We start from the raw sequence: 26,131 nt of genomic DNA, 5'->3' as shown, positions 1-26,131 counted from the left end.
GTGACTGAAAAAGCCATCACAGATGGGGTTTAAACCTACAAGTTCAGATCAGGTAGGGCTAGAAACTGAGCCCTGGATGTGGGTTTAGGAATTTGAGAGCCTCTCCACTGAGGCTTTATTCTCCATCTTCTTAAATTGCTCTCACACCGAGCCCAACTGTCTACCCAAGTTCGGGCCTTCAATATCAAGCCTTATTCTAGACTGACGTCAAGGAAGTTATCCCAGGCCCTTGACATAGATGCTGATCTGGACATTTCTAAGTGTTCTACCTGAGAAATCCACATTACCATGTTACGTTTGATAAATTACCAAATGAGGTAGATAATTCTCTTGGGAATAAAGAAGCTGGGGAGAATTTTATGGACTGTATATAAACATTTAGCTAAAGGTAATTCTAGCAGAGTTGGTTGACGCTGATCGCCAACGCAGCGATTTTCTTCTCACTTCTCCTAGGGTTTTGATGCCTGTGTTCAAATAATAATGAAAATACCCAGCCGACTGGCATATCTGGGGGGTTGTCACCATGATGCCAATACAACTGGTTTTATTGGTTTTTTGGCAGTCCTAAGGTTCAGTGTAATTTATGAAATGCATCTTTTCAAGACATGTGGCATTGTAGGTGACAGATCTTATTTTTTCACTAAAGAAGAGGTGAAAGGGATAGAGTTGCTTCCGGGAGTATAACTTGTTTCCTCCACAGAACGAGCAGGAAGAGGAGATGACAGTTATTCCTCCAAACTGACATTGATGAAAACGTATTTGTTTGCTTGAACTTGACTGTCTATTGACCTCATCCACTGGACCACTACGCCTCTGCTGCCCAAGGAGTATTTGTGTGAAGGGGAGATGGTCAGGCTCAATTGTACATATTTTCCTGGCTCTGTGCTTGTCCTCGACCTCATTGGTTCTTTTGATGTTGTGACAATGAAGGGTGAACAGCTGCCTGACGCTAGGAAAGAGCCACAAAAAAGAATGTCTGTTGTGATTCAAACTTGAGTGGCCAAACGCGCTCTGAATCAGAGCAGTTTTGTTTCAGTAACACACAAAGTTCTGTCTGGGCAGCGATGTGCTGGTAGATGTTTAGCAATGAGCTCTCAGTGGAGAAAAAGGCCCGATTTGTAGCCTTTACTGACTTTCTTGGTATAAATATGCCCATCACAGCTGATTTCAAGCTACCGAGCTTATGTCCCAGAACACAGAATTGGGAAGGGGTGTGTGCCATTGGCTCCTCCAAGCAGGTGTGAGCACACCTCCAGCTGCAGCGGGAAGGTGGCAAGGCTTCAAAGGCTGTGTCTGTCTCCATGGAAACTTAGAAACTAGACAAGAGTAGGCCAGGCTCAGTGATTTGTTTTCTAAATGAGGAGCTAAGGTTAATAGAACGCCATCTTTTCAAACATGCACACACTTCTCCGTTTTTCAATACTGGGGCCACTGGCAGTGAAAAGCTTCAGGCTCTTCCTGGTTGGTCCCTATTGAAATGGGTCCTCCCTTCTATGTTTCCAAAGTTAGGCTTTGCAGAGCAGGACGGAGACAATGACCCCTCTGAGTCCTGTGCACCCATCCTTTCCACCCTGGAGGAATCACATAGAGTGGAGGATGGAGAAATAACTGCTCTCAGCATCCACACAATATTTGAAATGGTAAAAGAAAAAAAAAAGTGGATGGGCAGAAAGCATTTAATTTAATTCAAGGTCCACTCACCTTGGTTTTTATTCAATCAAGATGGGGGCTGCTAGTGAATTGGCATATGTTTTAGAGTTACGGTTTTCAATAAGAATTTCCCTCTCCCATCATGGGCACAGGACACTTTCTGGATCACCTTGGGAAGCCTCTACTGTCTGTTGATGACTTCCAGAAACTAGGATATTGAACCCTTAGGGTAATGGAACCCAGTGCCTTAAAATCAAGGCTAAAACCCTGCTCGGGTCAGTTCTTGTGCAATCACCTAAGAGAACGCGCTGGACAAGATGTGTGAGACAAGGTGAAACGCTTCCTGCAAATTCAGGTCACAGACCGGCGTGGGGGACACCAGCCACTGTCCTCCTGCCTCTCCTTTGCTCCAACAGTTATATGACATGTGAATCAGAAGAAGGCGACTTCGGGTCAGACTCCAAAGAACATTATTACATGTAGTAGTAACTGCTTATTTAAACCAGCTTCATGCTAAGATTGTCTACACACACAAATGTTAGCTGTGGGGCGGAGGGGGAGGGAAGAGAGGGATACAAGTTGAATCCAGTAGAGCCATTTCTAAGACAACTGGTCAGCAACGGTTGGGCAACGCTAGTCGGCAGACGTTTTCCCCTTGGACGTGGGGGCCCCAGGGTCCCAGCTGAGTGCAATTCACTTAGTTCCAGCTGAATAATATTTGGGCTAAAGCAGCCACCACTACGTGTGGAGAAGGGTGGCCACGCCAGATGTGGGGCTAAATGGCCACTGCCAGCCCCACTCTCAGCACGACTGATGCCCCATGGAGGTCACCACTTTTCTTCAGCATGGAGCCCAGCATCCAGGGGTTAGTGAGCAGTGGACGCCATGCTTCCCCACCTGCCACCAGCACTGTGTGTCCTTGACCATGACCGGACCGGGTGTGACTCCCAGGGAGTCTCTGGTGAGTCTAGGAGCTCAAAGGAGCTTCTCAAAAAGAAAAGCCAGAGCACAGCATGTCCCTCGGTCATCCTTTGGTGATAAACAGGGACAGTTCAACATCTGCCCTCGAGGAACCAGGAAGCAGGCTTCAGAGCGCCCCCCCTCCCCCGCCGCGAAGCCAGGGAACCGGAATCCCTGGGCTTGGCAGATGGTGGCGGCTGGTGGAGTCGGCCCAGGCGCCCCAAGCCCTCCCGCCCCGTCTTCTCACCAGCCGTCTCATTCCAAGCTCTCCAGCAGGAGCAGCGCCCTTCACTCAGAGACCGGCAGAATGTTCTGGCTGTGGGAGTCGCCGGTGAGGCCGGAGGAGCGGAGGGGACGCCTGTGAAGGACCCTGCTCAGAATGTCCTTGCAGCTCTCGCGGTACTGGTGTCGCAGCAAGGAGTACACGAACGGGTCAGATGCGGCCTTGCTGTAGGCCAAGCACTTGGACAGCACCCCCCAGTGGGAGCTGATGGGCACCGCGGAGGACAGCTCCAGCAGCCTGCGGACAGAGACGGGAGGGCGTTCGTTAGGAGAGCGCAGCTGGCCGCATCCCAGGCTCCAGCCTGAGCCCCTGACCCCAGCTTCCCGGCCACGCTTCAGTTTCTCTGAGGCTTCCTCCTCCCGTGACAATGACAACGGTAATTTACAACCGTAACTATGGTGGCCGTTCTCCAGGCACTTCTTCTGGTCCAGGTGCTGGGCTAAGGACGCACTTTACACGTGATTTCGTGGAACCCTGGGAGACGAGACATCTCCATTTTACATGTGAGGAAACAGACGTCCAAGGAGGTTAAGTACTGATAGTTTGCCAGTCACCTGTAAAGGCAGGGATTTGGACCCAGGCACCCAAGCTGATCTAAGAATTGCACTGATAGCTAATTGCACCCTGGCCATTTGCTCCGGCTGTGCTGCTGACCTGCTGTGTGACCCTGGGCACGTTGTTTCCCTTCTCGGGGCCTGGGAGTCTTCTATGAAAAAGGGGGAGTTGAATAAGATCATCTCTATGATCACTGCAACTAGGGCAGACTGATTCTTGGCTTCAAATCCTAGCTCTGCCTTCCAAGGGAGCTTGCCTGGGAGGAAGGGCTGAGCTTAATTTTGCAAATATTCAGCAAAGCTCAAAGTATGGCTTGCATCAGGAAAGAATCTGCTGGTGGGAAAAGCTTCTTCCCAGGGTTGGGGTTCTGGTGGCCCCTGGCTATAGCAGCAGTCAGGGTACCCTAAAGTGACCCTCATTCTTTGGGAGAAGGTCAAAGGGCACAGTTCTGAGAGTCCTCCAGGTATCCATCGAACAGCTCCATTCAATGGTGCTAAGGCCAGGCTGTGAGGTAGTAAAAGCCCTCCTCTGTGTAAACGGAATTCTCCCAAATCAAGCCACTTATTCTTTTCTCCCAAGTGTGTTCAGCACCCCTGGCCATACTTGGACGTTACCCAGCATTAATATAAGGTAGAAAAGGCCACAGAGCTGAGAGAGAACTTAGAGTTTATAAATTACCCTCTCCCCACCCACTGTCAAATGAGGAAATCGAGGCCCAGACAGGGGAGGGGGTTGCCCAACATCACACAGCAAGTCAGTGGTAGAGGAAACTCCAGCATCTGTGCTCAGACTGGGATCTGGCACCAGTATTCTACCTGGCGGGGGGAGGGCATGGAGGTTGGCAAGATGGAAGGCAGCGGTGGCTCTCAGCTTGGAGGGCTGCCCAGGTGAGAACCCAGGTACAGAGAGGACTGAGCTGGGGCTGTGACTCTGGGCTGCCAACTTCAGTGATTTTCCTGAAGGCTTCTTTGGGCTGAGGTTGTGAGGACCAGCCCAGGAAAGGAAGGAGGAGGAAGCTGGTGGGGTGAGATCCCCCACTGCGATGACCCCCTTTTCGAATAGATCCTTAATGAATCCATTCCGAGGCCCTTCTATTAGGCGTCCCATTTCCAGCACCGCTATCCACCCTTGCCCTCCAACTCCGAGGGGGTATGCCGCCATGGTTTTGCTCCTCCCCTTGGGAGCCCGAATGGGGAAATGGAGCTGTTGGCATTTGAGAAATCTGTACTTTTAAGAAATCTATTTTGGGAAGTGATGAATTTAAGGGAACAAAAACCTCCGAGTTTAGAATTCACACCTAATAATAACAATGAAACAGCTGAATACCAACACATTGTTGCTATGGGATGCCAAATTACTTTTCCAGAATGTCTAGTCTTCTATACATTGCTAAATTCAGTCTGAGCATTTTGGCTCTCCCAGGAGGATTTATTAAGAGTCAAATATCATCAAACCATCCAGCAAGATCAAAATGATTATTTGCAGGTTCTGTAGATTTCACAGAGTAAAACTATTTGGGACAATTTAAAACTTCACCATTTAGATAATTAAGAGGTAAAATCTGTTGCATTTGCTTCTCAGAGATTTTATGTGAAATCTGAACTTGCCTGGCTCAGTAATAATAATTCCCAGTTAAGTATCTCCTTTGGGCCAAATACGTGATGTGCACAATCTCTAACCTTACAATTATTCTCTGCATCGTTAGTCCCATTTTACAGACGAAGAAATCAAGGCTCAGAGAGATTGAGCAGCAAGCTGGCATCTCCTCCACGGGGAAACCCATTTCCATCTAACTGCAGCCCATGTCTTGCCTAGGTGCCATGATGGGATTCAAATCTCCACATTGCAGATGGGACGGGATGCGTTCTGGGGTCCCTTCCAGCCCCGAGAATCCCCTTTCCATGAAGTGGTTATGGGCTACCCAGCACTTCTGTCACTTGCCCCGTCCACAGTGTACACGACTTCTGCTTTGAAAAGCCCGCATCTGGCCTCCATCAAGGCCTCCAGGCAAAGAGATGCTTTGGATCAGTCTGGGCCTGGGCACTGCTCCCGAGTGGCCCCCGGGCCAGGCTGAAGCTAGCATGCTCCCTTCCGTGACCGGATGTGGCTGGCTGACCCGCCTTTTTATTTTCCTGGGCACGTGGACCCCTCTGCCATGTGCCTGCTGTGGCCGGCTTTGTTCTGTTCCAGCTCTGACAGTTCCAAGTCCCCACTTGTTTAAGGGGACTGGGCAGGGGCAGGGACTTCCATATTGCTACAACTGCTTCTTTCTAATGCTAGATTTGGGCAGGGGATGATCACGTGGTCCCCTCCAGATGACCTTTTAGAAAGGGAACACTCCAGCCCATCTTCTCATGCCAGGTCCAGCTCTGCTCACCTCCTCCAAACACCCTCCCCTCCAAGAAAGGGCCATTATTTTCCTGATCAGTCACAGTTTCCACGGGAGCAGGGTCACTGCGTGCTACTAGGTGCCTGCCATGCCCTGCCTCTTCTCTCCCTGCTACGAACCATGGTGGATTATTGAACTCCCCTCTCCTGCCCCTGCCCCCAGCTCTACCCCAAGAGCCCTGCATTTAGGGGTTATTGGGCTCAGGTGTTAATTAAGTGGGACTTTGTTTCCTTTCGCTATAGCTCCCTGTTGTAGGTTGAACTATGTCTCCCCAAATTCATGTGTTGAGGTCCTAACCCCCAGCACCTCAGAATGTGATCTCATTTGGAAATAGGGTAGTTACAGATGTAATTAGTTAAGGTGAGGTCCTAATGGAGAAGGGTGGGCCCCTAATCCAATGTGACCGTGCCCTTATAAAAGGGGGGAGTTTGGACACAGATGCACGCCAAGAGAATGCCACAAAAGGATGAAGGCAGAGATGGGGTGATGCTTCTAGAAGCCAAGGAACACTAAAGATTGCAAGTTCACCATCAGAAACTCAGAGGGAGGCCTGGAACAGACTCTCCTTCACAGCCTCAGAAGGAACCACCCTGCCAACACCTTGATCTTGGACTTCCAGCCTCCAGAACTGAGGCCATACATTTCTATTGTTTAAGCCACTTAGTGGAAGCTAGTTACGGCAGCAGTGCTGGGAAACAGATCCACATCCGCTAAGGAACCCCGTGGGGATGCAGGGGGGTGTTAGGCAGGATTTGGTTGTTTGTGGGTCCCTGGTCATAACACCAACATGGCACCAAGCCCCACGGAGTTCCTGGAGCCCGTGGGCACTACGGGTCAACCCTGGGTCTGCAGAGGTAGCAGCCCCTGGAGCAGGGCACTGCCCCCTCCCCGCCCTCCGGAAAGCAGAGTTTTTCCCACAACCAGCGCTCCCTGCCCCCTGCCCTCACCTTCCATTAAGCACCAAGGTGACTTTCCATGCACCGCCTGAGGTGTGTGCCGGAAAAACCTCGGCCATCAGGCTCCGTTCAGGGGGAAACATTTATGCTTCCGTGCTCACAATGCACAAATGCCTGCCCCAGACAGCCTGACACGGCTCCCCCGAGGATCCCCTGGGCTGAGAGGTCAGGCGGAGGGTTGATGGGGGGTAGGACAAGGGGAGGGGAAGCCAGGGCAGGAGTCTGCTTTCTTAAGCATCTCAGGTGACTCTGAGGCAGGTTGTTCAGAGACGCGCTGTGAGCACCTAGGGACGTCTGGTCAGAGCCTGGCTGGGGTGGGAGGTGTGAAATGCTGCCGGCTGTGGCCTGGGACCATATCGGAAGCCGAGCACAGAGATGGGTATTTTTCTGACTCAGGGTGACACAGAACAGATACCCACCCTCTCCCCCCACCCCAAGTCCTATGTGTCTGGCCCACCTCTGCACCCCGTAGCTCTGTATTTATTTGTTCGGGGGGGCTCCTCCAGGGAGCCATGTCCTTTCTCTCAGCACAGGGTCACGGGAAGTCTCTGCTGGCTGTCACAGCAGAGGGCTGACAGGCCAGGAAGCCGGCCCCCTGGCCCCTCACCCACAGGGACCTCTCACCCGCCCCTGCCAGCCTGGCCCTCCTGGTCCCAGGAGGAGGATGGGGCACACTTGCCAGAACTCTCGGGCATTCTCTGAACCCCCAGAGAAACCAATGTCTCAATTCTGCTCGACAGTGGACTCTCCAAAGAAACTAAATTCTGGGGATGAGAACAAGACCCGTAATACCAGTAGCCCCAGACCCAGCTCCTCCTCTGTGTCCCCAGAGGCTCAGTGCTTTGGCAGCCGCTTGACAAACATTGTCTCAAGCACCTCCCACCCGCCCCCTTCGACAGTGTTGCTTGCTCTTCACACTACAGAGGAGGAACCCAGGCAAAGTGACGGGCCAAGGCCGCATGGCCTGGACGTGGAAGAGCCAGGATTTGAACCCTGGACTGTGGGCACCAGAGACCACAGGCCTTCCTGGTGCCAGGCTGCCCCTCCCAGCTCCTTGACTCGGTGCCAGGGGGCAGTCAAGGCCTTTACTGTCAACCCTTGAATCTAAAGTGGTAAATCCACACCCCTCTTTACACCCCCTGTGCGTCCATCATCTGTCCCCACTGCCACACACACACACACACACACACACACACACACACACACATGCTGTGCACCAAATGCAACGTGGGCCACAGAATATCTTTTGGGAAGCAAGCCCAATGTCTTCCCAAGAAGACTTCTGGAGAATCCGGTCTGCATATGTGAAGACATGTAAGTAATAAGCTGGAGCTTTAAATGTTCATGAGACATTAGCAGGGAAAAGGCATTTTATTAATAGAATATTAACACCGGACAGACACCTGCATATTAAACCCCTCTGACATAATTCTGTGACTCTGAAAAGCCACAATAATGGTGCTGTCTGATCCACAAATGCCTCAAAGCCCCACTCCGATGATCTGGGACAACCATAATTATTTGTAAGCCTGTACTGCTGCAGAGATAATAGCCTCACACATGCTTCTAGACGTGTACGTTTTAATTCAGAAAAATGTAATTAGAGCTTTTGGATGCCAATCTCTTGCAAATCCTCAGACCATACTCAAACACTCTGGAAAGATCCAGATGTGACCCACTAGGGCTTTGAGGACCTGGGAACCGGTGTGAGTGTGTGAATAGAAGGTAGTGACTCCTATTAAGAGTGAGGGTGGAGGTTTCCAAAGTGTCCCTCTGTCATCTGACAGGCCACAAAGTGCAGGTGCAAGGGGCTCTTTGGCTGGTTGGTGCAGTTGGGGGAACTGTCTTTCTGAGAGGTTCTGGCTTCATGGTCAGCGCTAGGCCACCGAGTCTGACGATGGCTCCAGCTGCCAGCATTGATGGCCTCTGAGCCCCGCTCCAGGTCCACACAAGTTGCTGTCAGCCAGGTGGGAGGTCAGAGGTGACTCCATGCGAACCCACCGCTGCTTCTGGTGAAAGAACTCACTCACCTACCTGCCTTTACCCACAGGAATCTGGATACTATGTCTGGGTTCATGCCAAGATGCCTGGGCATAGGAAGTTGGATCAAAAGCCTGCGGATAAGCATTTCTACATTTTCAGTGCCCGGTCCCCAGGCTTTGGAGATGTAACATGCCCACAGGGCTAAATTATTGCCAATAGGCCTGGCACTGACCTTTAACCCTTGGCTCTGCCAGTCACTACTCTTATGGCCTTGGGCCACTCATCTCACCTCGCTGACCCTCAGTAAGATGAGGGCTCTAGCACTCACCTTGCAGGACAACTGTACTAGATGCAATCAGGTATGCACTGGTACCTCCTGGGTGCATTACAAGGGTCGAATAAGTGATAGGTATGGTTATAAAGACTCCGCGTTCTCCAGTAAGGGAAGCCTGAGAATCTACTGGAAGACTTGAATGGTTCTTGACCCAAGAATGATGCTTCCCAGTCTGCGAAGGTTATCAGGCAGATGTGAATAGACTGGGAATAAAGAGAAGGGACCTCCTCCCTGCCAGCCGGACCTTCCTGATCAACTTAGAGGGAGGGCGGGTGTCACAGCACAAGCCCCTTCTCTCGCTCAACGTTCTGATTCTGCCAGCCCCCAGCATTCCCCACGGTTGGCCTGACATGAACCCACATGCTTGTGCACGTCTCCACCTATAAGGCTCCAACGGGGGGAGTAGCAAGGCGGGCTGCTTGGATAGAGGTTGTCACTGTGGAGCCTCGGGAAATAGCGTTTTCTGCACTGACAGCTCAGTGAGGGGTTTAAGTGACACTTGAACACCTTGACCTTATCATCACAGAAGCTGCAGCTTCCTGGTTCTGAGGGGGTCATGGCACAAAGTGCCCTCCTATATCCTCTGGGGGGGAACCCCCAGGCCCTCAGAGAAGCAGAACAGTGCAGGGCAAGGGGCCCCATGCGTGGGCTTCGGCTCCAGGCAGACCCAGGCTGGAACCCTGGCTGAGTCACTCACTGGATTGGCTTCAGAATCCCTATCAACACTGCGCTGGCTTGCCCCATGCAGTGGATCCCAGGTGGCCTGCAATCAACTCGCCCTCCCTGGATGAGACTGCTAAGGAAACCTCCACTTCCATAACCCACAGCTCTAGGTTCTCCATAAGGAATCAATTCCTGCAAGAAGTTAAATTCTCAACTACATTTCCAGAGCAGAGTCTGACTTCAGCTTCTTCTGAGACTGGGGTGGTTGTGTCTACACTCGGAAACCAGCCTGAGAAGAACAGCAGGAGAATCAATTGCCGCCCAAAGTGCGCATGGTCCCGATTCCAGTGCCGGTGATAGTAGGATATACCAGGGTGAATGCCTTGCATGGGTTATTTTATGGATTCCTTACTAGATGTTGATTTCTCCCCACAATCAATGTGTGGTTCTCAGCCCGGACTCAGCGTAAGATGCGAGAGTTTGGGTCAGGCTCCTTGGAGGTGGGTGTCAGAGCAAATCCTGCCTCACCCCCACCCCAGCCCACCCTGTTTGGCAGTTTCACTGCCCTGGTGGTGGAAGTGTAGCTCTGATGTGATCCTGGCCGTGCCCAGCACACACCTGGAGCCCAGAGGGCTCCCCTGCATGTGAAGAGCAAGTTCACAGGTGTCCATCTCCCGGGGGTGTGCCTGGGGGCCTAGCTACCACAGAGACTAGGCATCTCATCAGAATCTCTTCTCCCCCCGGTCACGGAAGGGTGGGTACGGGGGTGTGGTTCCCAGAGGGGCGTGATTTCAAGAGGATTAACCACAAGGATCTGTCCGCCGCAACACCGCAAAGGTGTTGGGACCTGATATCCCCTCATTCAGACCCTCCGAGGACTCCTGCCTCAGTGCACCTGACCCCGCAGAGGAAGACACTGATTTGGCCACTGCTTATAAGCTCCAGCATCGAGCAGGGCGCTGGACAGGGGAGGAGGGAGGGAGGGACTTCTGAGCACTGTTGCAGAGCGGCCGGAAGGGCGATCCTGGGAACCAATGGGTTCCTGGTCAGAAAAGGATGATACGGGCAGCTAGAGGTCAAGGGAAAAAAGGAGCTGGGAGCAAGGGCATCGGCACACCTAGACCCCAGATTCCCTGACTACAGGCCAGCCCTGTCCAACAGAAAGCGAAGGTGAGCCACAGGTGGGAAAAGAAACCAGTGAAATTAATTTTAATTACAAATCTTATTTAACCCAATATATCCAAAATTTCACCATTTCACTATGGAATCAATGTAAAAAGTTTTAATTATATATATATATATATATACATATATATATATATGTATATATATATATATATACATATATATATATACACACACACACACAGTCATGCTAAGCCTGGGAAACCCAGTGTGCATGTTACACCTACAGCACATGTCAGTTTGGACAAGCCATGTTCAAGTGCTTCAGAGGGACCTGTGGCTGGTGGCTCCCGCGCAGGGCTCTAGACCTGGCTCATGCTGTCCCTTCTGCTGGGATTGCCCCCCTGCAGAGCCAAGCCCACTTCGCTCGCTCTTGCCTCAGAAGCCTGGGACGCTTCCCTATCAGATGCTATGACATGGTATTCGGCGTCCTGGCTGGACGTGGCGGGCCTAGACCAGGGGCTCTCACCCGGGGGTGATTCTGGTCCCCAGGCTGCCTAGATTTTCTAGTTGTCCAAACTGGGGAGCAGGAGGGAAGAGGTGCTGCTGGCGGGTAGTGGGTAGACGACAGAGATGCTGCCAATATCCTATGACGCACAGGACGGTCTCCCATAGAGAATGTTGGGAGCGCTGAGGTCTAGCGGGCAGTTCTAGACTGCTCTGCCTGGGGCAGACCCATGAAGAGACCTGCAGCCAGTCCTATGTCCTATGTTTAAAGTGGAATGCAGGCCCCCTGGCTTTCCCCCGGAGGGAGTGGCATGCACAGAAAAGACAGTGACAGACACTCCGGGGTTGTGGTGTCTGGAGAATGGGGGCTGCTCTGGGGAACCCCAGCTCACTGTCTGCAAATTGGCAGGGCCTCTGTTAGTAGAGGACAGACATTCTCCTGGGCTGCAGAAAGCAGGATGGGGGGCATAGGTGGAGCTCTGGGGGCCCAGGCTTCAGTTCAGTATGAGTAGGGCCAGGGAAAGAGGGGGGGACCTGGGCACATTGAGCTCCTCCTCTCTGGAGCGCGACTCTGGGGGACGTTGAGGCAGGGCGTCCCTTCCATGTCCCTGCCAACTGAGGATGCTGGGGGATGCAGGGGGATGGGCTGTGCGCTCTCTCTTTCACACAGAGGCGCGCGCATGCACACAAAACCCTGCACAGACCCTACTTCCCAGGCTCCGCATCCACCTCCTAATAGAACATCAAAGTCCTTTTTATTATCACCTTCCCAAACAGCTAAGCCATTTTGGATACAAATTTGTGTGGGTATTTTCCCCTCCAGTGAGCAAAACTGAGTGGGTGATACTTTTTTTTTTTTTTTTTGCTGGCCTCAACGTGTGAGGAAAATTCTGTAGCTGGAGCAGGTTGGCTTCTGGAACGTACAGCCCTGAGGCCAGCGCACTGCAACCTTGGCTGGCAAGGGGGGTTGGGATTGGGAGAGAACGTGACAAGCTCACAACGCCTGGACTAACCGTGGCAGATCCCTGGAGCCGTGGGACAGGCGGGCCCCCCTGGCTGGGCATGAAGCACGCTCCCTGGTCCCTGTGCAGGTGGCACGTGGCACTGGCTCTGCAGGGTGTCTGGGCTGAGGATGCCGAGCTGGGCTTTCCTGCACTCAGTGGGCAGTAAGAACCCAATCCCTGCAGGGTGCTATCCCCTGTCTTTTCTCTCCTGTCCTGTCCTTTCGGGTCTCCTGGGGTGGGGGCTGAGGGTTAGAATGATGTGATTTGGAGATCAAGTGGGAGAGAGTCTCACTGCCTTTCGGTCCGTAGTCTAATCCAAAAGAATTTGAGGCTGAAGAGAAAAAGTGTGTGCCCTTCTCACTAAACCTGTCAAGTTCACTCTCATGCCCTGATCCAGCCTCTGGAAGACATGTGGCCAAGCAAGGCTGGCCACGGCTAAAGGCCACGCAGGCCCTGCTTCGCTCTCCAGAGCCCCGTGCCCGCCCCACTTGCCCCAAGCCCGTGTCCCGCTCGCCAGGCTCACCTGGTGATCACATAGGGTGCGAAGCACACGAGGAAGGTGCCTATGAAGGTGCTGATCTTCCTGGTGGCGCGTTGCCTCCGCCTCTTCTGCTCCTCTAGACAGCGTTCCCGCACACTGCGCGTGAGAGAGGGAGAAGTGGAGTCGTGGCCAGGTGAGTCATGGGGGGGCCCGCCAGGTCACAGCGAGTTACTGTTTGTACACGCAGGCAGTGGCCGCCAGTGTAGGAACTTGGCCATGCAGCCAGAAAGACCTGAGCTCAAGTCTGAGCTGTAGGCACGTGACCTTGGGCACCTTGTGTGACATCGCTAAGCCTCAGGGTCGTCATCTGTAAAACGTGGATAGTAATATAATAAGATGCCGCAAAGGGCTGCTTTGAGAATTAAATGCATGAAGCACATGAAGCAATTAGCACAGTACCCAAAGCAAGTGCAAATATAAACTCATTATTAGTACTCGTATCCTTCACTGATCACGTGCTATGGGCCAGCCCGAGTCCACACTCCGTAAGTAATATCTCTAATTTTTATCTTCACCACAATTGAACCTGCCAGGTGGATTTTACCTACCCTGTTTTACAATGAAGACCATGAGAACAGGGAGGCCCAATGATTTGCTCAGCTGGTAAGTGGAGGCGGGATTTGAACCCGTGTCCATGTGACTGAAAGCTGGTCCTCTCCAGCTGGGGTGGCCTGGGCTCTGTGTGCAGTGTGGCCCAGGGCTTCCTTTCCTCCACACCTTCAGCCCTGTTTCTTCCATCCCAAAGCCTCAGCCCTGCCCGGAGCTACAGGTAACGCATTATGAGGTGACTGAAGCAGAAGTCACCTGATTTGTTCAGAGACGAAGCTCGGTGAAGCTACGGGACCGCCAGGTCCCCGGAGAATCGGGGCCACGGCTCCGCGGATGGTCACCTACGCCTCTAACCACACCCTGCTCCTGGCTCCGCTCTGTTCCCGGCCTTCCGAGAACTGACACCTCACGCCACCTGGGAGCAATGGTTCTTGCAGCCCTTTTCCTGCAGCCGCGGGGAAATGCACAAGCAACCGCCGGTCTGTCTATTTCCACAGCCAAGGCGCATGCACGTAAAGGCGAGCCCAGCCGTAAGGCTTCACGTGCTCCAGACCATGGGGCCCAACGTGGGCATGTGTTTCTACTGTTTACTTTTAAAAGAAATCATATGATTCCAAAACTGGACGGGGAGGAAGACTGTGGACAGAGTTGCCCAGGAGTGAAGATAACTTGGCAGAGACAGGCTTGGGCTTCAGTGACCTGGCGCCGCAATGAGGTCAGTCTGTTCAGCAGAAGCGAGGAGTGGAGAGAATATTCCTGAGCCAGGTTCGCGAGCAGCATGAACGCCAGGGCAGCCTCCCCTTCCTTCCACAAGAACTGTCATTTTAATACTTAATCGAGACTCTTCTTTATCCGATTTCTGATCACAGAGGGGCAATGCTATGTTAGTTTGGATTGAAGGCCCCTGAAATTCTTGCAGGATGTTTTTTTCCCTTGACTTGTGTCTTTCCAGGAATTTAGAGAGTTGGGAACTGGAGTCTGGCCCAGTAAAGACAGATTTCATACTGGCTGAACTTGTCTTACTCATGACTAACATTATGAATTAATTTCTAATAGCTAATATTAATAACTCACATTTCTTGAGTCTTTAATATGTGCCATCTTAGATACTGTGATGGGGGTTCATATGCGTTTGTTGCTTGATACTCACATCTCTATAAGCAAAGGACTGATACAATTGTAATCTTCATGTTTTCAGATAAGGAGGGAGATTGAGGCACAGAGGAGTTAAGTAACTTGCTCAAGATCACACAGCGATCTGGTGAGCGGTGGCAGTAGGGTGACCAACTTGTCCCGGATAACCAGCACTGTCCAAGTTTTAGCACTAAAAGTCCTGCAGCCTGGATGGTTTACACAGGACCGTCCCGGTTTTAAAAACAGAAGGTCCTGCGTCTGAGTATCCCCCCTCCATCTCGGGCAACCCAGGATGGCTGGTCTCCCTAAGTGATGGCAGTAGCTGAACCCAGGCCATCTGACTCTGGAGCCTTGAGTGTCATCTGTCAATTCACTGGGGTCATTACACATCCCTGGGGAGGCACTGGGGCATCACCTCATTCAGAAAATCTGAAAAATACAAGCCGAGGGGGCGGGGACAGAGGGGCGACTTTGCCTAAAGCCACACAGCAAGAATCAGTCTTAAGTCTCCTCCCTTTCCATTTACATTGGGTGTCTGCAGTGTCCTCTCCCAAAGTCCTGTGGCTCTTGTGACATATGCAGAACACAGGTGGCATGGAGAGAAGGCATAAGTACCCACCCTGGAGGTCTGGGTTCAGTGAGGTGACCAACTCATCTTGGTTTGCCTGAGACTGTTTTGGTTTTCAAACTCAAAGTCCCACATCCTGGGAGCCCTTGCAGTCCCAGGCAAATCAGGACAATGGTCAACCTAGCAGCGTGTTTGGCACATTCTCCATGACACAGGACTGCTTGTTTAATATTAAAATACTTCCCCCAAAACTCTCAGTGCAATCGATGTAGGAATTGCTGGAGATTTGGGGTATGAGCTGGGTGTCCTGAGCCATCACAGTACACTCACCCCACGAGAGGAGTACAGCATTCTGGGCATCTCCTCGAAAATGAGCACCAAAGTCATCGTAAATGAATCAAGGGGACACGAGAGAAACTGGTGGTGCACTGGGGCCGGGCCCTCCTCCAGTCTGTGACCCTGACCATGTTATCCATTTCTCAGACATTTAGAATAACCCTGACGAGTGAACAAGTGCTGGCTATGTGTCCTAGTCCCAGCTGTGCCCTCATAGCTGTGTGGCCTCAAGAAAGTCGCTCAACCTCTCTGAATTTGGTTCCTCACTTATCTGCAGAAGATTTCATAGTTATGGCTATAACCAGAGCTACCATTTATCAGGGACTGAAGTGACTCACCAGCTGCCAAGCTCTTAAGGAGTGAGGAGCTTCCTCTGCCCTCCCCGGCCCCTGCCCTCGAGGAGGGACTTGGGTTCCTCCTGAGGGTCTGAGGACTCAGCTGTCTCCCCAGGAGAAGCAGTCCCCCACCCTGCCACACCAGACAATCCTGCCCCAAAGCCCTGAGGAATATTTAAAGACAGATGTTGGTTAAAGCTTTGAAGGTCTTCAGAAGGATAAACAGAAACATTTCAGTGACTCTACAGGAATAAAACGGACACTTTAGAGGCTAGAATAATCAATGTCACTCTTCTACACTGTAAAATCCTATAGGGAATTAATTTTATTTGTTCCTGCAAAGCTTTGTACCGGAGAGAAGGATTCAATAGCAAGCATTCTGCACGCACATTCCTCCTTTGGGTTCCCACAGTACAAAGCTCAACATCTTACACCCAGAAAACACCTAATGAGTGTACGTCTTTGAATTAATGAACAGCCCTTAAAAACATCTTAGGAAAATTAAGACTCAATCATTTTTAAGTGACCTTCTCAAAAGAGATGATAGTAGAGATCTGCCCTAGAATAGATTTCTTAAAGTGAGACTTAAAAATCTTGAGCTTTTCAGGCAAAGCAAGACTCGTCAGTGGATGTCAGGCCATGCGCACTTCCATGGCCTGGAGTCCTGTCTGGTTGATAGTGAAGTGGTAAGCAGGCGAGCAGTGCCAGAGCCAGACCTCTGGGTTCAAACCCAGGCTTCCCCACTTACTTGTTGTGTGGCCTTAGGCAAGTTACCCAGCCTCTCTGTGCCTCAGCTTCCTCATCTCTAAAATGAGGACAATACGAGTGCCTATCTGGTAGGGTTCTGTTGAGATTAACTGAGTTAACACCCAGAAAGTACCTAGGAGAGTGCCTGACTCAGAGTAAGCACTTAAGTGCGGATCCTAATTATCATTCATTCGGCATATATTTATAAAACAACAACTATGTTCCAGCACTACCTTGAACCCCCAAACCACTGGGATCCCTCCCATGGCAAAAATTCTCTTGCTGCATTTACAAGGGGAGCTGGGAGAAAGAAAGAGAGAGAAAGAGAGAGAGAGAGAGAGGGAGAGAGAGGGAGCACTGCGACCAGGGAATGTGCCAGACAAGGTCTGAGCTTGAGTCTGGGCTCTCGTGCTGGTTCTGTGACCCTCTCTGGGTCTCCAGGGTGCGACGGATGTTATTCCCTAACTTCGATGGCGCCTGGCATGCTGTGGGAGCACAGCGGGTGTGTGGGATGGGTGCTGTGCCTGGCTAACATCCACGTGGGCCTGGCCATGTGTCTGCTCTGGGGCAGGCTGGCTAGGCTCTACAGTCCTGTGTAGTACGAAAGATGCTCTCACCCACCCAACCCAGCTCACAGATGGGGAAACTGAGGCTCAAAGAAGACAGGGACTTGCCCACCCGGAGAGCGGGCTGCAGGCAGGGCTAGCACCAGTTCCTGACACCCAGTCTGGAACCGTGTGGCTGCATCCCTGAACTCCTGCAAAGGAAGAGAATGGACCCAACTTCTGTGCTCAGTGCCCCCCACCCCCGTTTCCAGGTGAGACCAGGGAGGCGGCAGCAAGAGGACAGCAGGGCAGTCTCCCAGGCTCCGAGGGGAGCAGTGCGGCTCTCTGGCTTATCATTAGTATTGTTTAAGCCCCGTATGGGAGCAACTCACCAGCTCCGAAAACGACAGCATAATAAAATCACTTTGCACTTGCTGTCATTTATTTCCCGCTGTAGCTTTGCAAAACTGAGCTCCTTGAACCCTTGCAGCCCTATAAGCAGTCATTGTATGTATTTGCAGAAGAGGACACGGAGGGCCAAAAAGGTTTATACCATGCCCAGGGTTGCAAAGTAAGTTCAAGACAGACCAGGACTCATTCCAGGTCTCCTGACGCCAAAATCTGGGGTGTCCCCCCATTGGGTCACTGAGCCATGGGCACGCTGCGTCTAGCTACGCTAACGCCCAGATATTCCCGGGCCTGGTGGTGGCAGCTGGAGTCCTTGGACTCCCCAGCAGAATCTGCAGTGCAGAGGGTGAGAGGCCCAAAGCTCTCCTGCCCGGGTTCGTTTGCCCAGAGTGCAAGCACTGTACCAGTGTGGGGCGATCCCAGGGCCGTGACAAGACACGGAGTTTCCTTGAGCCAAAAGGAGATGCGCCCTCCAGCACTGCGACATGTAGGGCCAAAGACATGGTCCCCAGGAGGCTTCCGTAATAGAGCAGAGGGATGGATGATACTGGGAATGTCTGAAAAGTCAGTAAATGAGGCGATTGTGGCTACAAGACGGTGGGTCTGGGTCCTGACTGATCCCCAGAGGATGGTAGCCAGTCCAGAGCCGCGCTCAGAGTACTCACAGAGACATCCAGATCTGCTTTCTGGAGTTTTGGAGAATGAAACAAAAGGCAAAGGCAGGAGCTGACCGATTGGTGGCGAAGAGCCTTGAGTTTGGGGTTAGGACTGATGTGAATAGTCTTGCCCTGTGACCTGGCCAGAGGGGCCCTGTCCTGGGTCCTGGATACTGAGGGACCCACACCTCCCCACGAAATGAAGACTTCATAGGGCCAAGGGGATGTGCCCACCCAGAATCCACATCCTCCATTCTAGACCAAGCTCTAGGTACATGGGACACGGAATTCTTTGCCCAGATGCCCTGATCCTGCTTCCGGAAAGTGCACAGGCATCTTCCCTGGGCCCGTCGTCCTGAGGATGGGCTGTGCCACCTGTGTGCTTGGCTTGAGACCAGAGGGGAGACATCTGTGAGCAACATGTGGAGGCATAGCCTGCAGTGCCCACTTTGTGTGAGGAGGCCCCTTTCCATGCTGGGGTGTCGGGGCGGGGGGGGAGGTCGGCTGTGGCATGGGGCCAGCTCAGCTCCCCCTGCCATGTACTAAGGCTGAACTCCAAGGAGCCCGAGAACTCTAAATTTGAACCCAGCCTTGCCAAGTGTTATAAATGTATATTTCTCAAGGTAGGAGGATAGAACATATTTCATTTAACAGTTTGTAAGCTGAATTTAGAAATCCTAACTATTCATGTGGATGGTTTGTGAAACTCCATTTGCACTATCGCCCCATCCGTAAACCTTAGGAGCAGACCTAGGTGTGAGTCTTGGGTGAAGCCACAGTCCAGATCTGTTAAATATGGCAAGCATCCCCCTTCCTTGGGGCTCCCAACTTCCTCATCTGCAAAGTCAAGGGCACAGTGAGAGCCCTTCCATCTACTATGGCACAATTCTGACACCCTCTGTCTCGGCACTCAGCCAGCCCCCTGTAGCCCTTGATCACAAGAATGAGTATGCTTCGCCAACAGTCTAGTCTGAAGTCATTAACCTGTGCTGGCGAGTGGCGCCCTCAGCTGGACGGGGAGAGAAGGGCGGCAGCACCGATGTCCGGGCTCCCCTTCTACGTCTCTGGTCGCACCAGGGAGAGGATCTGGTTATAATTGGTCTGGAGTTGTGGTTTGGGAGAACTGAACCAAGCACACTAGCGGTTGGAGACCAGGTGGGTGATAAATATTAGGAATTCCCAGCTCCTTTATGATTGTAGTAACTCGAGAAACCACCCCAGAAAGGCAGGAGTGGGGGACGTCTCTCAGGGTCCCTGATTTAATTTAGAGCAGAGAGTCCCTGACCTTTTGGGGGTGGTAAAGCAGAGGTCCAGCCTGTCACTCACTGCGTTTAACCCTCTGCAGGAGGAGCTGGCATCACTAGGGAGCTTCCTGACAAATGCCACCCTGGGCCTCAGGGAACTCAAAATCAAGTCCCAGGAGGCCATCAGTGTGGTGGCTGTTAAGTGAATCTTCCAGTGAGCAAAGTCACCTCCACCTGCCACCCTGGCTGCCCGGATAAGGAAGCCTGGCTTCTGCTGATCTGGGACTGGACCCCACCCCCCCAGCTCCCAGCACCAACTGGCCAGGAAATTTCCTGAAGCCTTAGTGCCTAAGGCTCGGGGGACCTAGGGGCAGCGCCCCCGAGTTAGCTCTGCAGTTTCTCATTTGTGGGAAGGAAGAGTTTGGAGACGCCAAGAAAGAAGCCTGTGAATCCGCTATCAGGGAGCTGGTGCCCTCCCGTGCGGCCCACCACCCATGCTCTCACTCTGGGAACCGACCCCACAGAGAAAGGCAGGTTGTGGTCACTGACGGGGCGGTGCTGTCCCATCTGCCCACTATTCCGTAACCTCAGGCCAGCCCTCAGCCAGCGGGGCCTGTCTGAACTGGCCGAGGGCAATCCTCCCACCGGAAGCCCTTCCTTTCCCCAGCGTAGGCCGGCATTGCTCCTTGGCCCTGCAGGGCCCTGTCCGTGGCTCCGGGAAGAGGGTCTCCTCAGAGCAGCCTGGGCTCAGAAGCAGTCAAATTTCCCCGGAGGGAAGTGGAGGAGAGAAGAGAGGACCGGAGGGCAGCCGAGCAACCGCCTCTTTTCCTGACACCCCTGGGAGCTCTCTCTGTAGTGTCTGGCCTGGAGTCCGTGGCAGACCGGCAAGATTGGAGCCGACCCTACATCCTAAATGGGCTGAAAAGGAGCCACTGCCCTCCTGTTCTGGAAGTTGGAGGGAGAGCGGAGACGGGGTTTATACTGGTCTAGATAAGAACTGATTCCTTTCCCAGCTCATTCCCTCCTCCACTGTTAGACTCACGGCAAGTGGGCTTACTGTAGAAATTGTCCAAGTTCCGAGAGTTAAACAACATTGTCTACAGCTTCTAGAGCAGTCCCCGTGCACGTCCTAGGGACGATGCAGCTTCTAAAGTGAGGTCCTCCCGCCCCAAGGTGATAGGAAGGGGAAGAGCTCTGCGATCCTTAAATGGCATTGAACCATGCACGGCCACATGCAGCGAGTCAGTGCATGCCTTTGTGTCAGCGTGCAGGAGTGCCCACCTGTGACATGGAGTGATCTGTTACCCAGGCAGTTGATATATGAACACATAGGACTGTGTGTGTGAGGCTCACGCAATTTCATACATGGTTCGTATGCCCTGGTGTCATTTACATGTACATATTGTACATGATTCTGGGAGGAAGATTCTGTGACTGGAAGCTTTGGTCCAGCATGTAATCTGGAAGGGCCATCCTGAGGGGAACAACGGGCACACGCATACATGTCCTGTGTTCAGACGCAGTGAAGTTCAAGGTCTTCTCTTTGTATTGCTCGTGGGCAGAAAAAAACCCACAACTGAAGGAGCTCTTGGTCACACTGACCCTCTGGTCTGTCCCCCTCAGCCACAAGCTTCTCCCTGGCCGGGGACGCATCTGCACGACAGGGGCCGAGCTCCCTCCCTGCCGCTGGCCTCCTCCACACTGGTACCTTCTGCCTGCCTCACGTTTCATGCCATCTTGACACCAAAACCCCCCTTCTAGCGTCTGGGGCACCAGGATATAAAACAGCAGCGTCTACTGCAGGGACACCAGCAGCCATTCCCCTTGTTGCGTTCCTCTTCTCTGGGGGAAAGCCAAGGTGAGCTCAGGACACCTCAGCTAAGAGTCCCCCCCTTCTCTCCCCAGAGGCTCCGAAGGATGGCAGGACTTCCCAGGGGCAGGGGCAGGGGCGGGGGGCTACGTGAACCTGACCTGCCCGCCCCGAGCTGTCTTCCTGAGAAACAGAGGCTGGGTGAATATGGAAGGGTGGGCAGGTTTTGTCACCGGAGCCTCAGGATGACGCTCTCCCTCTGCAGGGGTTCCCAGGCTTCAAGTCCAGGAGACACGGGACAGGGCTGTCTGGGAAGAGTAGGAAGGGCACCCCCGTCCCCTCAGAGCCCTTCAGATGCTCCTTTGAGGACCCACAGAGGCAGGCGCAGCCCGAGGACTCTCACACACACAGGAGCAGGAGACAGCGGCAGTGCCGCACGCCAGAGGAAGGAAAGACCCAGCAGAGCAGCGTGTTCCTGTCTGAAAAGCTCTTCAGGAGCGCCCTAAGCATCCAGGCCACGCTCTCAGGGCCTGATTAGAACCATTCAAAGCAGTGAACAGAGATGACTGCCTTTCCCTATGCTATTTAAAGTGAAAACTACAAACATAAAATAAGTATAAGAAGTCCAGCAAAGTTCGGCTCCTCTGTGGTTTCTACCGTGATGCTTCAAAAATGTATCTATTTGTTTCACCCACGTTTTTTGGTGGTCCTGCTTTGCTGATGCGCTAAGCACCTGTCTTGAGACAGGCAACGTTGGCCCTTCCCCCCGACCTCAGTTTTCCAAAAAGGACATGGAGGCTCGGTGTAAAAGGTGCTTGCCCAAAGCCACACAGCAGAGCCTGGGGGAGACAAGGAGCCCCTTCCTCCCACAAAGACACCCCTCCCCCACCGAGTCCCCGCAGCCCTTCCCAGAGCGCTCACCTGGGGCTGCCCTCACCTGGGGTGGATGTCCACGAGGAGCACGAGCGTCTGCATGGTGATCACGTCGATGCGTTTGCAGTGGAAGCGGGCCACCTTGAGCACCTTGAAGTATGTGCAGCAGAGCACGACGAAGGAGAGCAGGAAGCTGAGCGCGTGGAAGGCACCCGTGAAGACGGCGAAGCGCAGCCGCTCGTCCGGCCTCCGGCTGCATAGCGTGCAGGACGCGTACAGCTGGTGGAAGCCGAGCCAGGACAGGACGACCGCGGCGGCGGGGAAGGCGAGCGCGTGCAGCCACGTGTAGGCCACCATAAGCGCGGCGTCGCGGAGGCGCATCTTGGCGCGGTAGCTCAGCGGGAAGACCACGGCCACCCAGCGGTCGATGCTGAGCGCGGCCATGCTGAGCATGGAGTTGGCAGCCAGGAAGGTGTCGAGGAAGGCGGCCAGGCGGCACAGGCGGTCACCGGCCGGCTGCCGCTGCGCCACGACGCCGGCCAGCGTGAGCGGCATGTTGACCACGGTGCACAGCAGGTTGCCGCACGTGAGGTTCAGGGTGAAGAGCGCCGGCGCCTGGCGGCGGATGTCGGCGCTGTGCAGGAGGCAGAGCAGCACCAGCGCGTTGGACAGCAGCGAGACGCCCATCGTGCCCACCAGCAGACCCGCCAGGCCCGCGTCCCACGAGTTCATGGTGCGCGCCCGCCGCCGGCCCTCAGGGCCCGCAACCCGGCGCCGCCATGGCGCACCCGCCGCCCGCTCAGCCCCTCGGCGGCGCCGCCGCCCCGCGCCCCCCAGTCCCCGCCGCCATGGCTCCCCGGAGGGCGCGCGGCCACCCCGGAGCCCCGCGCCACCTCCCGGGCCGGCACCTGCGCGCGCGGCTCAGCCCTGGAGCCCGCGCCACCTCCCGGGCCAGCGCCGGTGCGTCGCCGAACCGAGAGCTTAGAGCGCCCTCGGATCCCGGATTGCGGGCGGGCGCCTGCTGCCCGGCTCTGCCTCGCTCCGCCTGCCCTCACCCCTTCCCTCCGCGCTCCGGCTCCGCTCCGCGCGCTCTCCTACAGCCTTGCTTTCTCTTCCTCCCCTCTCTCTGCTCGCTCCCCCTTTTATGCTCTCCCCTACACTTTCCCTCTCCCTCTCTCCCTTCCTCTCTCTCCCCTCTGCTGTGCTTCTCTCTCTCCCACTGCTGTTCTGTCCGTCTGTCTCTCCCACTCCCAATTTTCTCCTCCCCTCTTGTTCTTCCTTCTCCTCTTCTCTCTCTCTCTCCAGAATCTGGCTGCTTCTATCACAGAATTCCCGCTGATGCGCGCGGGTGCGCGCACACACACTCGGAAAGAACCAGCCCTGAAGCCTCCGGTGCAGGGTGATTGGCTCTTTGTAGCTTCCTGTCCCCCACCCCCACCCCCGAATCCTTCCTTACGTGTGTCAAAGACAGGCTGAGTCAAGAAAGTCTGCCTGAGAAAAGGGAGGGATGTCTGGGCACCTTCATGCCTCAGGGCCACCCGTCCCAGCCCAAGCGCCAGCCTGGCCAGGCCTGGGAGGTCCTACCCCACGTGTCCTGGCTGAGCCTCCCAGGGCTGATGCTTCTCCCTCTCTGGGCGGAGCTGGGGGAGCTCAGGTAAGCTGCATTTGCTGAGAGGGGAAGGAACGCTCATCTCTCCAACTTCCGTGGTCAAGGCCCCGGCCCCAGCTATCTCCAAGGCCTCCCCAGGGCAGCTGCTACACTCCTGGGGGCGCTTGGTTTACGGTGCCCTCTTCCCATCACCTTTCAGCTGGGACCTCAACAGCATCCTCAAGCTGAGACACACCGTGACACCCCCTAGGTGCTCCCTCAGCCAGGAGAGGCCTTTATCTGACCCTGAGCGCTCACAGGCGGACAGGCCTGCCTCTGCACGGCCAGTCTCCGCAGAGCCCTGGTGTGGCGGATACTCAGCGTTCCCGGCCTGGCTTCCAGTGTGGCCGTCTGTCAGCCCACACACCGCCCGCTCCGGGTCTGGAGAGGCAGCAAGTTCCAGTTTGTGAGGGACCTAAATGATATACCGTGCAGGAACTCTTTGGAAAAAGGGGAGGAGGGTGGCTTGGTGAAGACCGCAGGAACTCTGGGCGGGCAGGGTCCCAGCTCCCCCTCAGGAGATGTCGCAGGGACTGTGGCCCTTCTGTCCTTCTATCAAGATCCCACGGGGAAGGTGTGTGGATCAGGGCTCCCCTTCCCACCCTGCGATTGAACATTTACCGACACACCACTGACTTCACAGGATCCCGGCAAGTTACTGAACCTCGAGGAGCCTCAGGGTCCTTCTGTACCTTTCAGAGTTCTGGGGAGAAATAGCTAAGGTACTGTGTGTGGAGCTTTGCCCACCAGAGGAGGAAACGGAACAGAAAGCCAGCAATCTCCTCAGCTCTTGGCCTGTCATGTGGCCTACAGACTTCAAGGTTGGATATATCTTCATTAGATACTTGGCGTTGCGTCAGAGTGAGATATTCACCTACACGTCTCCCCTGCTCCCAAAGAATTTGTCCCCACAAATAGCCCCTGGCGAGAGTCTGGTGACCAGGTAACTGTTTGTGGAATAAATGACTGAGTTAACACGTTTCTATGAGCATCATTGGATCCACGATTCTCATACTTCAGTATTTATCAGGATCACCTGATAAATTGGGGTCCTGGCTAAAGAGTTAGATTCTTGGGCCATACTTCTGGGGGCTGGGACTCTGCATTCTCAGTGAGTTCTTGAGGCAATTCTGATGAGGGTGGTCCATGACCACGTCCCGAAGAGCAAACTCTATGAGAAGCTGTCAGGTGGAGTGGCTGGAGGCCAGCTCATCACGTGGGTGTATCCTCCAACCGCGGCCTGCTGCTCTGGCCTGGAGACTCTTGCCGGAAGGTCATCAGTGTGTGTAGGAAGCACAGTGTGAAGTGTTAACTAATCTCTTACAGCACATTAGAGTTTATAAAACACGTCCAAACATTATTGCACTTCATTTCATCCCTGTCACAATGACAAGGAAAAAAGCTTCTCATTCACATTTTCGATATGAGGCTACTGAGGGTCAAAGAGGTTAAGTGACAGAATTGGTTAGGGGTGAAGCCAGCACCTCTAGCACCATCGATTGGCCCCTTCTGCATACTCCTGAGGTCCTCAGTCACTTTCTCAAGCAGGTATCTTTGGTCTGGAACTTGAAGGTTTCTCAACTTTGCAACATTAGAATGATGGTAACCAGGTAACCAGGTTTAACAGTAATAAATCAATGAACACACACACGTGCATACACACACACACTCACATCATTTGCTTTCTGATTCCTTAAAGGCAGCACTGAAAGGTTTACATGGCAGAAAGACAGAATATTTTAACTCAGTTTCCTAAAGAATAGAAACTCATTTTCTTCTGGTTGTGAGCAATATTTCCTGCTCCCAGTGGGGGTCTGGGAGGGTTGACCTCCTTAGGACCAGGTCCTCAGCCCCCAGGCTGGGCCTCACTGAGCACAGGTTCTGACACACCTCCAGACAAGCAATGAGGTAGCACTCACCAAGGAAGCAAGATGCTTGTCCCTGTCCAGACCTTGACACAGGGTCCCCATTGCTCCTTGTAAAATGAGGCCCCCATGACCAGGGAGCTGAGTATCCAGGGCCTGGAGTGTGCCCACCAGGGGACCACACTGTGGCCAGATCTGCATGTCATGCTTCTCTGAGCTGGAGAGAAGTGATGGGATATTCATGACAGTGTTAACGTGAGTCATGAAGTGCTGTAACTGGGCCCTGAGGGAGGGCTCAAAAACAGGACTGAGTCTCATCCCTTTAGATGGTTTAATACAGTTCCACATAGAGGCAGGCACATACACACGTCATTGGGAATTCTTACCTCAACCCTTCAACGTAGACATCATGATTCCGTCTTGATGAGTGAAGGAGCTGAGACCCAGAAAGTTCCTTAATTTG

The 26,131-nt window shown here is 53.5% G+C and overlaps 1 protein-coding gene across 1 annotated transcript; it reads right to left on the bottom strand.

The window, feature by feature from the left end:
- Positions 1-2,898: 2,898 nt before the first annotated feature.
- Positions 2,899-22,887, bottom strand: GPR26 (G protein-coupled receptor 26). Its single transcript, XM_068549075.1, has 3 exons — positions 22,220-22,887; positions 12,933-13,046; positions 2,899-3,130 (listed from the first exon to the last, which is right to left on the bottom strand). The coding sequence occupies exons 1-3, from the start codon at positions 22,885-22,887 to the stop codon at positions 2,899-2,901; spliced, it is 1,014 nt and encodes a 337-aa protein (XP_068405176.1).
- Between the last annotated feature and the right edge of the window lie 3,244 nt (positions 22,888-26,131).

Source organism: Eschrichtius robustus, chromosome 7, assembly GCF_028021215.1.
Source record: "Eschrichtius robustus isolate mEscRob2 chromosome 7, mEscRob2.pri, whole genome shotgun sequence".
NCBI classification, from domain to species: domain Eukaryota; kingdom Metazoa; phylum Chordata; class Mammalia; order Artiodactyla; family Eschrichtiidae; genus Eschrichtius; species Eschrichtius robustus.
The sequence above is the reverse complement of the archived record's forward strand: the minus strand, read 5'-3'. Positions and strand labels throughout refer to the sequence as shown.